Source organism: Aethina tumida, chromosome 1 (assembly GCF_024364675.1).
Source record: "Aethina tumida isolate Nest 87 chromosome 1, icAetTumi1.1, whole genome shotgun sequence".
Classification (NCBI taxonomy): domain Eukaryota; kingdom Metazoa; phylum Arthropoda; class Insecta; order Coleoptera; family Nitidulidae; genus Aethina; species Aethina tumida.
The window spans coordinates 58,970,950-58,982,426 of record NC_065435.1 but is presented as its reverse complement, the minus strand read 5'-3'; the positions used below and the strand labels follow the sequence as shown (position 1 = coordinate 58,982,426).

The following is an 11,477-nucleotide window of genomic DNA, read 5'->3' as shown; positions in this document are numbered from 1 at the left end:
TATTTCAATTTTTCTATAGATTAATTTTAAGAATTCTAGAAAATTATTTCTGACATCAAAAAGCATTTTAGAAAAAATAGCTTGAACTAGTTACGTATTACAATTATACTCATTAGTGACAAAAAAGAGATACATACTTATTTAAAATAGAACTTATTGGACACGACTAAGAAAAAAAACAAATTTCGACTTGTTGCTGAGAACAATTTCGCATGGAAAATCGAATTCTGTTCTGCTGATCGGTCCTAAGGATTCTGGGAAAACTACTGTAAGTTTGCCTGCTGATCCTTCCAAATTGTTTGTTCAAATGTGTAATTTTAGTTGCTCAAAGAAGTGTTAAATCAGCTGCAAAACGTCTCAAATGCACTTGGATAATGCTGTAGATAGTAAAGTGTTTGGGAGCTTTGCAGAAGACTTGGTATTCCTGTTAGTATATTTGAGGACCGGAGAGAGACACACATCAAAAAGTAAAATAATCATTTTAGAAGAGTTTGATCTCTTTTGCAACCATCATAATTATCATCATTTTTATAATTTGTTTGACGTGTCACACTCAGCTCAAGCTCCAATTTGTGAATTGGGTATAAAGGTGTTACAATGTTCAAGAATTTTGTTTTATTTTTTAATTTTTAATGGGTAACTTGTCGTTTAGTTGTTACAGAACTTTTGGAAAAACATGTGAAGTCTAGATACTCACATTGACAATTTTTTTTGTTTCCCGGAGAAGTTGAGATACCATTTAATCTGAATTACGCGTTAAACAGTATAAAACAATTATTGCAGTTGCCAAACACTGAGATTCAAATTAATGCAAACATCAGGAAGCAGTGGAATTCTAATAAGAAATTTAAAGACATAATCCAGAGGATAATTGATATCGATTTATATGACAAGAGTTTAAAAACATCTTGGTAATCAAATGTTTTTTTATTAAATTTATCAATAGTAATTTAGCAAGTTTTCAGATAAAAGTTGTGTCAAGGCTGAATGAAAATAATTAAAATTGACTAATGAGCAGTTCCAAGAGTAACTAAACTATTCGGAAAAAGATAATACCATTTAAACACTTCAATACTTAAATGTTTTGGAATTGTGTCTCATTACAGCTATGAAACATCATATTGAGATTTATGAAATTTTCTAATGCTAACACCAATGTCCATACAATTGTAATAATGAAGTTATTTGAGCATATCGAGGTTATATATTTACGGTAATAAAGTGATAAATGTTTTTAGAATTGAGGAACAAATTTTACTGTGATGTAACAAAATTTTTTTTAGAATCTCAAATTGATCTCTAAAATTGGTGGGAAGAGAAAAAGAAATATCAGCCTTTTAAACTTTTGGTAACTCCAAGGGAAATTTCGGAAGCAATCAATAAATGTCATGGACTACCAATAGAAGTCTTGCAAAGGGCAATAACCAATACATGGCAAATACATAAATATTTTTAATTACATTTGTTTTATTTTAACTTTTCTACAGATTAATTTTAAGAATTCTAGAAACTTATTACTGTCTTCAAAAAATGTTTTAGAAAAAATAGTTTGAATTAGTTAAGTAGGCGTATTAAATTTTTTATAAATCATTCTATATCAAGCGAATATTAACTTTTTACGATTAAAGCATCTCTTTAAATTATCACATATGTATATTGTTGTCCATATATTTGTTATAAAAAGATATATTAAAAAATTAAATACTGTAAGTTAAAAAATGTTAAAACGTTAAACGAAATTTGAATAGGGATTCAGACTCTGGAAATATTTGTAAATACATTTGTGAACAAATGTAATTTGTTCTTCATTCTGTATAAATTCTGGGCGACTGGTTCTAATTATTCGTATGGCATAGACAGGATTATAGAGCTTTTCTTGATTTATTTGTTCTGTTGCAACGGCATATGCCAAGAAGGGCCCAGATGCGGTACATCCATCACTACAACAAACATGAAGATTAGATGACTATAAAAATTCAGTTAACTAAACTTACAAACACACAATAAGCAGTTTTCTCTGATTCCGAACATGATCCCAAATTGTGACCATGCCGGAATAATCATTAGGTGTTAATTTACCAGGATTCCAACCTTTCAAATGATATATATCTATGTTTTTATTAGTATCCTAAAACATAAAATAAATATAATGATAACCATGTGTTGTATGTATCTTACTTTTGATTTGTTTGACAAATTAACTTGTATCATTTGAATGTTTTGTAAGTCATCGGAACTGTTTAATCTTATTTTCAGATAATCGACAGGTTTTAAAACGTCATCTGGTTCTGGCCATATTTGAGGGTTGTTCTGAAAACAGAAATGTTGCAATAATAGTCCTTATTACAGACAAATACTTACATTATTTCCGTATTCGTTAAGAGAAATTATTGTATCAATGTTAATCTGGTCTACCATCCGCCAAAAGTCGCCCAGAGTATTAGGAAGTGGTTGTTGAGTTACAATATACCTTTTAGGGGCCTTATAACAATCTACATTTATTGCATTAATGTAATCTGTATTAATGTCATTGAAAGGATATCTTTGTAAGTATATTCTTTCATATCCTACAAAATTAAGAGAATATTTATTTTAGCAACAAAACCTGTTAGTTATTATGTGGACGATTGGAAAAATCACCATAAACAATTTTGATAAAGGACAATCCAGTTATTTTTACGTTCCAATATGGAAAAATAAAATTTAAATAGATTTGCACTTTTTACTTTTTAAGGAAAGAACATTCTTTATGTATAAACTTCTAGTTAAGTAACGCCTTTAAAAATATATTTGCAAATAAAATTGTTCGGTTGTATACAGGGTGTTTTATAATTTATCCGAAATTTTTAACCAGATATGCACATTTAAATAATAAGTCGATTTCTTAAAATAAATTCTAATAAAAGTCCAATAGAAAACTAGATAAAAAATGTTGAAGTTTGTAACAAACCTTACTTTATCACTTTTTTATGCAGTGTTTACTTCTCAATATTTTCAATTATTGCAACTCAACCAATTTTTATCTAATTTTTTGTTGTTTCAAACAAAGTTTACTGTATAGAAGAACAAAATATCGGTGGACTGCGTGAACGGATCACAACGGCTGCCTATAATCTGGGTCTCCGGACACAGCAGCAAGGAGGAACGTTGGAACTAGTGCAACTAAATTGGATAAGACAACCCAAGTTTGCTTGCAGGTTAATGCAGGTTAAAAAACTGTGAACAGCTGTGTGTAAGGTTTGTTACAAACTGTAACATTTTTTATAGAATTTATAGAATTTTTTTTTTTAAGAAATCGACTTATTATTTAGAAGTGCATATCTGGTTAAAAAATTTCGAATAAGTTATGAAACACCCTGTATATGATCATATGGCATAGCAACAAAAATACCTACGTGGTGTAAATTCATTGTTCCTATTTTTCTCTTGATTAGCCGGAGCCACAACTTCGGGTTCACATTGGTGCTTCAGTACATCGAAGTCTTGAAACGACTTTAAATATTCGAAAATTAATTTCGTTGTGCGCTTATTTAGACCCTCAACATTTTCAAAATTCAAATGAGCGACTTTGTCGGGTCGTATTGTAAAATCTTTATAGGTTAAATACTCAAATACAGCCAGATGGCAAAACATAAATTGAACCTAAAATTTTAAATATTAAATAAAATAGAAATTAATGAGGTACATCGTTTCACTTTGCTTTGAACAAGGTCTTTTCGTTGAGACCTTAACGTTGCCAATGTATTTATGAAATTGATAAATTTACTGTTTTGGGCCATTGTAATGACATAATCGATCAGTATAAGACAACCTGTTCTTCCTACACCAGCACTAAAAATAAAATATCAGCATGAACATTTGAAAAAATTTAATGGGATGCATATTTCTTTCAGAAAAATTTCATTTGAAACTTTACAATTTTTTCTGCAAATACTAAAGATTATATTTATGAAATGAGTTAGTTAGAGTGTCACTATGAAAGCATACGTTTTTGTATAAACACGTTACCTGCAATGAACCACAATAGGAGATTTTCCTCTTGGTAGTCGTCTAATTTCATTCAAGAAAGGGATAATATCGGAAACGTTATTTATAACATCGTGGTCAGGCCAGGCATGAAAATGGTATTGTACCACCTAAAAAATATTAATTAATAATAGATAGAAGAACCAGTTTATAAAGACGAAAAAACCACCGGCAAAAAATAGGGGGGATATTGAATTTTAGCTGCCTTAATTCAATACTTTTGAAAATTTTCTTGTTTAATATATAACGTATATATTTGGCTTGTGTTTCAAGACTATTATTTTTTCAAATATATGTTGTGTATTTACCACACAATAAAAAATTCACAATTATGTTTTTACTTTATTTAAGTGAAGTTGAAACCAACAGGGCACTTGGTATGATTCAGGGTGGTATGCACTAAGTCGATGATGCGATACCGATGGGAACATCACAAAGTGTGGTAAGCAGACTTGTAAGGAGACAGAAAAAAATATATAGTGTACGTAGAAGACCTGGACAGTGTAGATCAAGGTGCCCAACTGAAAAGGCAAGACCGTTACATCATCCAAAATGCAAGAAGGGACGCTACAATATCGGCCACCTTGATACTTCGCCGATTCCACGTTGCGACTTGTATAACAGTATCTGTTACAACCAGTCGAAATCGACTTCGCGAAGCTGGTTTATTGTCTAGAAGACCGCTTAGAAGAGCAACTTTGGGTGGTCGAATGGAACGCCGTGCTCTTCTTTGATGAGTCCAGGTATGGTTTGCATAATGATTCGAGACGAATTAGGACGTGGAGCCCAAGAGATTTTATAATGCACCGCCGATTTGTCCAAGAAGTTCACGCATTTAGAGGTGGCTCGATAATAGTTTGGCGTGGCATCGCTTTAGGTCGCAGGAGGCCATTTTACATTTATGACGGCAATATGTGTATGTAAATCACAAACATTGTCAACCCCATTTCCGAGGAGGTACAAGAGGAATTCCAGTTTTTAGACGACAACTTACGGCCACATAGGAGACGAAGTGTTCTTAACAAGATGATGAACTTGAAATTTCGTATCTTCCTTTGCCATCGAAGTCGCCCGATCTGAATCCCATCCCAATGAAATGATCCAAAGGGCGTTGGATAGTCACGAACCGCCTCTTACCACAAGGCAGTTACGGGACGCCTTACTTCAAATCTGGGACAGTATTTCTCAAGATACGATTGACAACATATTCAAGCAATTGTGGAAACTAAAGGTGGCCCTATTAAATCGTATTTTAAAACCTTTCATTTTGCAATTAAATTTACTTTAATTTTTTGCTACACTTTTAACACACACTACATTGTTGAATGAAAAATGGAAAAATCAACGTACTTTGAGAATACACATTGCAATCTCCCCTATTTTTATCGGCAGTTTACTTCAGATTCTTCATAAACACAGACTGATTTTAAAAATACATACTTTTTGTTGCTGATTTGATTTTACAATTAATAGTTCTCTTATGGTGTAATTTTGTTCTGTTATAACTTTTCCCAGTGAGACATGAATTTCTTCAATTTTTAATGTATCAGTTTCAGGCCAGTATTGCTCACATTTTTTCTGAAAAAGCCTTCAATTTATTCATTTGAAATTTATTTATAGTATTTAATATTTATTTATATTTTTAAACCTTATTATTTTCAATGATGTTTGTTAACATAATTATATAATCAATTTTTAATTGTAAGATCATCGAAAGAAAATCGTAGACTGTGTCTTTTTTAGCACCTTGCGTTGCAATATATTCATTTTTCACACGATAACCCTAAAAATTGCACATTCGTTACTATTAAAATATATGCATTGAATTTAAAAAATACATCTATGTAAGAAGCGTTAATATAATCACATCCGGTGTTTTCGAGGATTACCCTATTTTGGTCATCTGAAATGATATTAATAAATGAAAATTAATTGTTTATTAAGACGAAAGGCATACTTACAAGGTAAAATGTTTTTATATCTGTTTTTAATTTTGTTACTTCTACCAATTTCATATGTACAACGTAGATCCTCTGTTGGTATTTTCTATAAAATGTATAAATTAACATGTAAACGTTAAGTATATATGATATTTTCTTACTAAATAAGAATCTTCTAAGCTTTCGAAATTTTTCATGAGATAATTTTTTAAATTATCCTTCGGTATATCCATTTTTTCTATCTAAAACAACATTTTTAATGGTAAAGGTGTCAAACTAATAAACTAATAAACCTACAGTTAATAAAGTTTGCATTTCAGTGTTATTTTGATTTCGTTCTAAAACAATATAATAAATAACGTATAATTATTAACATTAATTATTGGGACTTACCTTCAATACTTGAATATTGAACTGTTTGTGGATTAATGTGTTTTCGAATTTTCTCTATTTTTTTTGGACATCTGACATCATTTTAATGAAAATAAACATATGTTATTTATAATGAATTTTATGCCTTTATATAATTAAAAATAATTTACCTAATTAAAACAATTATAACGCCAATGAGTATAACAACAGTTGCTATACTTATGATACTTATAGTAATGATAAGAGTAACATTGTGAGACACTTCACTAAGCCCTAAGATGTACTTATCAAATTCCAACTTATTAATAGTTTCAGTTACTACAACAATCGCCAAATAAGTAGTATCCATTACATATTCCTTTGATACTGTTATGTTGACTTCAGTGCTCGATTCAGTTCGAAAATTCCATGTCATGATTTCATGTACGTCAAAACTTTCGTATGAATCCGTAAAATATTTTGATATATTCGAAACTTGCGATTGGGCATTTTTAGTCAGTTCTACTAGAATTGCACGCCTAGAAATAGAAAATCACATACCTTCATAAATCTACATTTGAATCATTTATAACGACTTACGAAAATCTGGTTATATTTTGTATAGTATAGTTAAAGTCCCCATTTTCTGTTTTCGTATAAATTGGAAGTATTCTAGGCTTAGGTACTTCAGTAAAAAATGTGATCTCGGAAACTTTTGTTTCAATTTTAGATACATATACACCTTTAATTGTAGCGGTATATTCGGTAGCCAGTTGCAACTCAATCTAATAATTATCAGATTAGGATTTTTACGAAGATTGAATATTAGAAGATGGTTGAAATTACCTCTGTTGTAAAATTTAACTTTTCTTCATAGACTATTGTTTTGTTCTGGTTTATCGGTTCTAATCCTGGCGTAATTTCAGTTACTAATATTATGAAGATTGTCAAATCTGTCTCTATATAGTCGGGATGTTGCCAATTAAAAATGACTAATTTTCCACTTAATTTTTTATTAAAATTTCTTGGCTCGTCGGTTGCTGAAATTTCGCAGTCGTAAAATTTTATATTTAGCACAATTTTATTTTATTCCAAACAACTTACATTTCCTTAAGTCACTCAATTTACCCTCATATAAATTGTCTATCTAAAAACGGGCAAAACTTAAAATAAATAGTGTTCTAACATTATTCAACAACCAACCCTTCCTGACACATTCCTGTTCAGTGTCAATTTAGACGGATCATCATTAAAACAAGTGCACATGAAGTCCTGCCAAATACATTTAGAATAGTTCCTCACAGCTATACCATTCATTTCAAAATTTAAGTCAGAAAATCCATGTTTCTTCCATTTGATACATTTGTTTTTATAAAAAGATAATTCAGGTTTGAACAAATCTACAAAATACGTTTAATTTCATAATTTCATACATTTACAACTTACATTCGCAAGCGTTCCCTGTGTGATTCTTCATACATTCCGTGCAATGTCCATCGACCCTGTCACATTTAGAACAGTTCCCGTTGCAATTGTTAGAACAGTTTTCTCCCCATTTATTCATATCTGCACAATCTGATAAATAAATAATAAATTGATAATATTACATAAAAAATGGGTAAGAAAAATTCATCATTTTGAAAAATATAAATCTCTTATTTTTGAAAGAAGCCATGTTTTTTACTGGTTTACCTTTATATATTTAATTGGGTACTACAACATTTGAAACTTTTTTTTCAATTGTCAAGCATAATATCTATTTAGCCTACAGTGTAATTTTTTAGGCATGAAATTTAATTAGGCCAGTAGATTAACCACCGCTTGAAATGGGTATATATCAAATTTTATAAAAACATATGCATATTCATAATTCTATGGAAAAAATAAAAATCATATTCTTATTATGAATTAAATATTCTAATATTTTTGAAAAATAAAATAATTTATTTTTTTTGTCAGTTTATTATATAGACTAATTGATTAAAAATCCATTTCAGTGAGTGCTTAATCCAGTGATGTAGATAAATAAAAAGTTTGTTAAAATCATACAAAAAATATCAGAGAGTTCCGCTTTCAAAAGGGCCACACTGTATATATATATATATATATATATATATATATATATATATATATATATATATGATATTTGCATAATAATAAAAATTATAGAACAAAAATATACCATTCTCGCATTGTGTCCCGTTATATCCAGTCTTACAACCACAACTTCCAGACGAGCAGATATATGAATAATTGCTGAAATCAATCTTGTACAGGCAGTTAGTTTTGGATACGTCTTTCAGTTGAATAGTAGCACTACCATCAAGTTTCTTGCATGAAATATTTTTTGATTTAGATTTAAATGTATAATATGAAGGTCCTGTAAAACAAAATGATATTCATATGTATATATTAAAATATGTTTTACCTTTTGTGCAATAGTGACTAATCCCAAAATAAGAAGAACTGTCATTCCAATACCTACTATAAAATATAAGATCATTAGTAAATTCTACTTCTCTGGTTATCCACATATTTAGATCCTGTATTCTGAAGTTTTGTAGTTCTTTATACACGGTATTTGTCACGACCATATTAAGTGATGATGTTGCGTAAACAGAATAGCAAACAGAATCAATCGTATTATTATATTCAATCTTGCCAAATTCTTCAGAGCCTTTGAATATCGGACATATAGAATCTAAAAAAGTTTTATCGAATCAAAAAGGTACTAAAAATGCATCTTCTTTAATCAATCTTCATCATCTTTGCGGGATATATTGGAAATTTACATGACTTAAAACCAAAGCATGACGTTTTAGACTCACTAAGTATTTGAACCATAATGTGAATCAGTTTCGTTGAAAATATCACTCCAGTAGTATTAGTAATAACAGTGGTTATTTAAAATGTTTGATGTTATCTGTACTGGAAGAAGACGTATCTTAAATATAAAAATTTCCACCACTTACGAAATATATTGTATTTTAACAATTATTTTTTTAATTAAATATTTTTAGATAAAGAGTCAAAGATGGACAGACTATTAGCCGTTAACTATTAAAAATAAACATGTTATAGTTAACAATAAAAAAGGCACAAAATTATGTTATATTTTTTAAATTGTTATGTTAAAGTTTTAAATACCAATTTAATAAACGGTGAATTCAATAAATCTGAAATATTCAATATTGTCCTTGAGAAAAATTTATAAACCTGTCTTAAGTCAACATGCTGCTGATAATTTTAGTTCACATAATTGAATCATTTACTTTATTATTAACGATTAATTTTTTTGCGTGTACATATACTGAATATGTATAAAACTATTAAGAACATCGAACAACCATGGCAAGCGACCAAAAATTTAATTTAATTTAAAATTTAACAACAGCTTGTTACAATATAATTTTAGACTTTTTTAAGCAAAATATGAATAAATATAGTACGTTACCTTTATTTTTTTTTTCGTAGATTGTGGATGAGGACTTCAATGTTAAACTATTTGATTTTATTGTTTTATTGTTTAATAAAAATAGACCAGACATTTTATTAAAATATAAATGATTCCATCCGCCTTTATTTAGGTTTTTACACTCTGTCGTACAATTTATTATTACACGAGTATTATTCATTATAATCAAATCGCTTGTGAAAAAAAAAGACAAGCCTTCAATTGTTTTGCCATTCGTATCATTCACATAGTTGTATTCCTTTTCATCAGTAAATGAGTTAACTAAAATATTATTGGAATCACGTCAACAATAGTACACCATCGGTCTAATAATATTTTATAAATAAAAGGGAAGCAATCAATTACTGGATGAAATATGCGTATATTAAGCTGTAATTACCGCTCCAATTTTTTTCTATTAGAAATATCTTTGGAAGATTTTCATCCTTTTCCTTATTTTTTGTGGTGCATTTAAAAGTCCAATTTTTCGCATTCTTTTTGATGTTACCTGCATCTGAAAACAACAAATATTTTAAAATAATATTATAAATAAATATAAATTTATTAAGTGAAATGAAAAGATTACGAAGACTAATTAGTCAACAGGAAAACGAAATGAACTGTACAAAGGTTTCTTACATTAGTAGTATTTTAGTGTATATTTACACTTTTTTAATTGCGAAATAAACAAAATGCCTTTTTCTTGCTTCTACATTGATGTGGCATACTTAATAAAGTTTTTCTTGTGGTAAAATGTCCTGCAATTGCAGTAAAACTTTTTAATCTCATTAAAAGTGTTCGAGAGTGGTTCATGGAATATCAAGGGTTCTTATTAACATTTAACATGTATGCTCAATAGTATTGAAATCTGAGGATAATGTTGGTAACGAGCAACTTTTCTCGTTTTATGTACCAATCTTCCCTTATGTGGATGACCACCATCCCATTACAAAAATATATCTCTTTTGATGTTTTATCTCTACTAGTCGAAATATTTATTTATAAAATCCTTTCGATATAAGTTCACAGTCATTACCGTTAACAATATACAGTGGAGTATGTCTTTCACAACTTATACAGGGCCAGACGATAGCCGACCCTTCCCGATAATGACGTATTTAACAGTTGCGCGATGGCGGGATGTTCTTCGCGTTCTCCAAATTTGAACATGCCTAGAGTCATTATGCAAACGGTTCTACTGAAAAAGGATTGAATTTCATTCGTAGTTTCTTGTGTGACTGCAATGGAATTCCACACATAATCCTTCTAGAAGATAAACCAACTTGGTGTAAGTGATTTAGTCGTAGTGTTACGTCCAGTAAATGCACGAAGTTAATTTTTCAGGCTTGTAAAATTAGTCCCGCGATGCCTTCTCACATAAATGGTTAGAAACAGATCTTCTCTAGCGATAGTAATTTTGTATCCCTGCACACGACGTGTGATTGCAGAATTAGTTTTATTAAATTAAGTTTGTAGTCGACTAATGACACTTTGCTATCCTCCAAATTGAGTGGTAATAGGAATAGATATCTTGTAGTTTAATTCAGATCTCTGGGCAAAAACTTTCTTTACACTGAATTATTTCTCCAAGTTTGGAATCATTATTGGCAAACAAATCACAACATTATTTACATATAGGCTTCGAGCAGACGTTGAAATCACTGTTGTAAGTCTGTTTACCATCAAAAAAAGTTCCATGAAGTAGT

At 29.7% G+C, this 11,477-nt stretch overlaps 1 protein-coding gene and 1 long non-coding RNA gene across 2 annotated transcripts in view; one reads left to right on the top strand and one right to left on the bottom strand.

Moving 5' to 3' along the window:
• Positions 1–124: 124 nt before the first annotated feature.
• LOC126266562 (uncharacterized) lies at positions 125–1,388 on the top strand. The gene is made up of 3 exons (XR_007548885.1): positions 125–268; positions 322–1,213; positions 1,284–1,388. It is a non-coding gene; the product is annotated as an uncharacterized LOC126266562 (long non-coding RNA).
• Positions 1,389–1,654: 266 nt separating this feature from the next.
• The window catches only part of LOC109608497 (receptor-type tyrosine-protein phosphatase alpha), an 11,427-nt gene continuing 1,604 nt past the window's right edge, over positions 1,655–11,477 (bottom strand). Inside the window, exons 2-24 of the mRNA XM_049961316.1 lie at positions 10,172–10,285; positions 8,746–9,018; positions 8,500–8,697; positions 7,764–7,892; positions 7,521–7,717; positions 7,422–7,464; positions 7,164–7,357; positions 6,918–7,102; positions 6,509–6,856; positions 6,360–6,430; positions 6,264–6,304; positions 6,128–6,208; positions 5,988–6,072; positions 5,865–5,929; positions 5,675–5,809; positions 5,467–5,604; positions 4,009–4,136; positions 3,696–3,831; positions 3,396–3,642; positions 2,362–2,567; positions 2,179–2,310; positions 1,995–2,128; positions 1,655–1,940 (exon numbers count right to left, since the gene is read on the bottom strand). Coding sequence (XP_049817273.1) covers positions 1,730–1,940; positions 1,995–2,128; positions 2,179–2,310; positions 2,362–2,567; positions 3,396–3,642; positions 3,696–3,831; positions 4,009–4,136; positions 5,467–5,604; positions 5,675–5,809; positions 5,865–5,929; positions 5,988–6,072; positions 6,128–6,208; positions 6,264–6,304; positions 6,360–6,430; positions 6,509–6,856; positions 6,918–7,102; positions 7,164–7,357; positions 7,422–7,464; positions 7,521–7,717; positions 7,764–7,892; positions 8,500–8,697; positions 8,746–9,018; positions 10,172–10,285 — 3,491 coding nt within the window. The 3' untranslated portion in view covers positions 1,655–1,729. The remainder of the gene's footprint in view (positions 1,941–1,994; positions 2,129–2,178; positions 2,311–2,361; positions 2,568–3,395; positions 3,643–3,695; positions 3,832–4,008; positions 4,137–5,466; positions 5,605–5,674; positions 5,810–5,864; positions 5,930–5,987; positions 6,073–6,127; positions 6,209–6,263; positions 6,305–6,359; positions 6,431–6,508; positions 6,857–6,917; positions 7,103–7,163; positions 7,358–7,421; positions 7,465–7,520; positions 7,718–7,763; positions 7,893–8,499; positions 8,698–8,745; positions 9,019–10,171; positions 10,286–11,477) is intronic.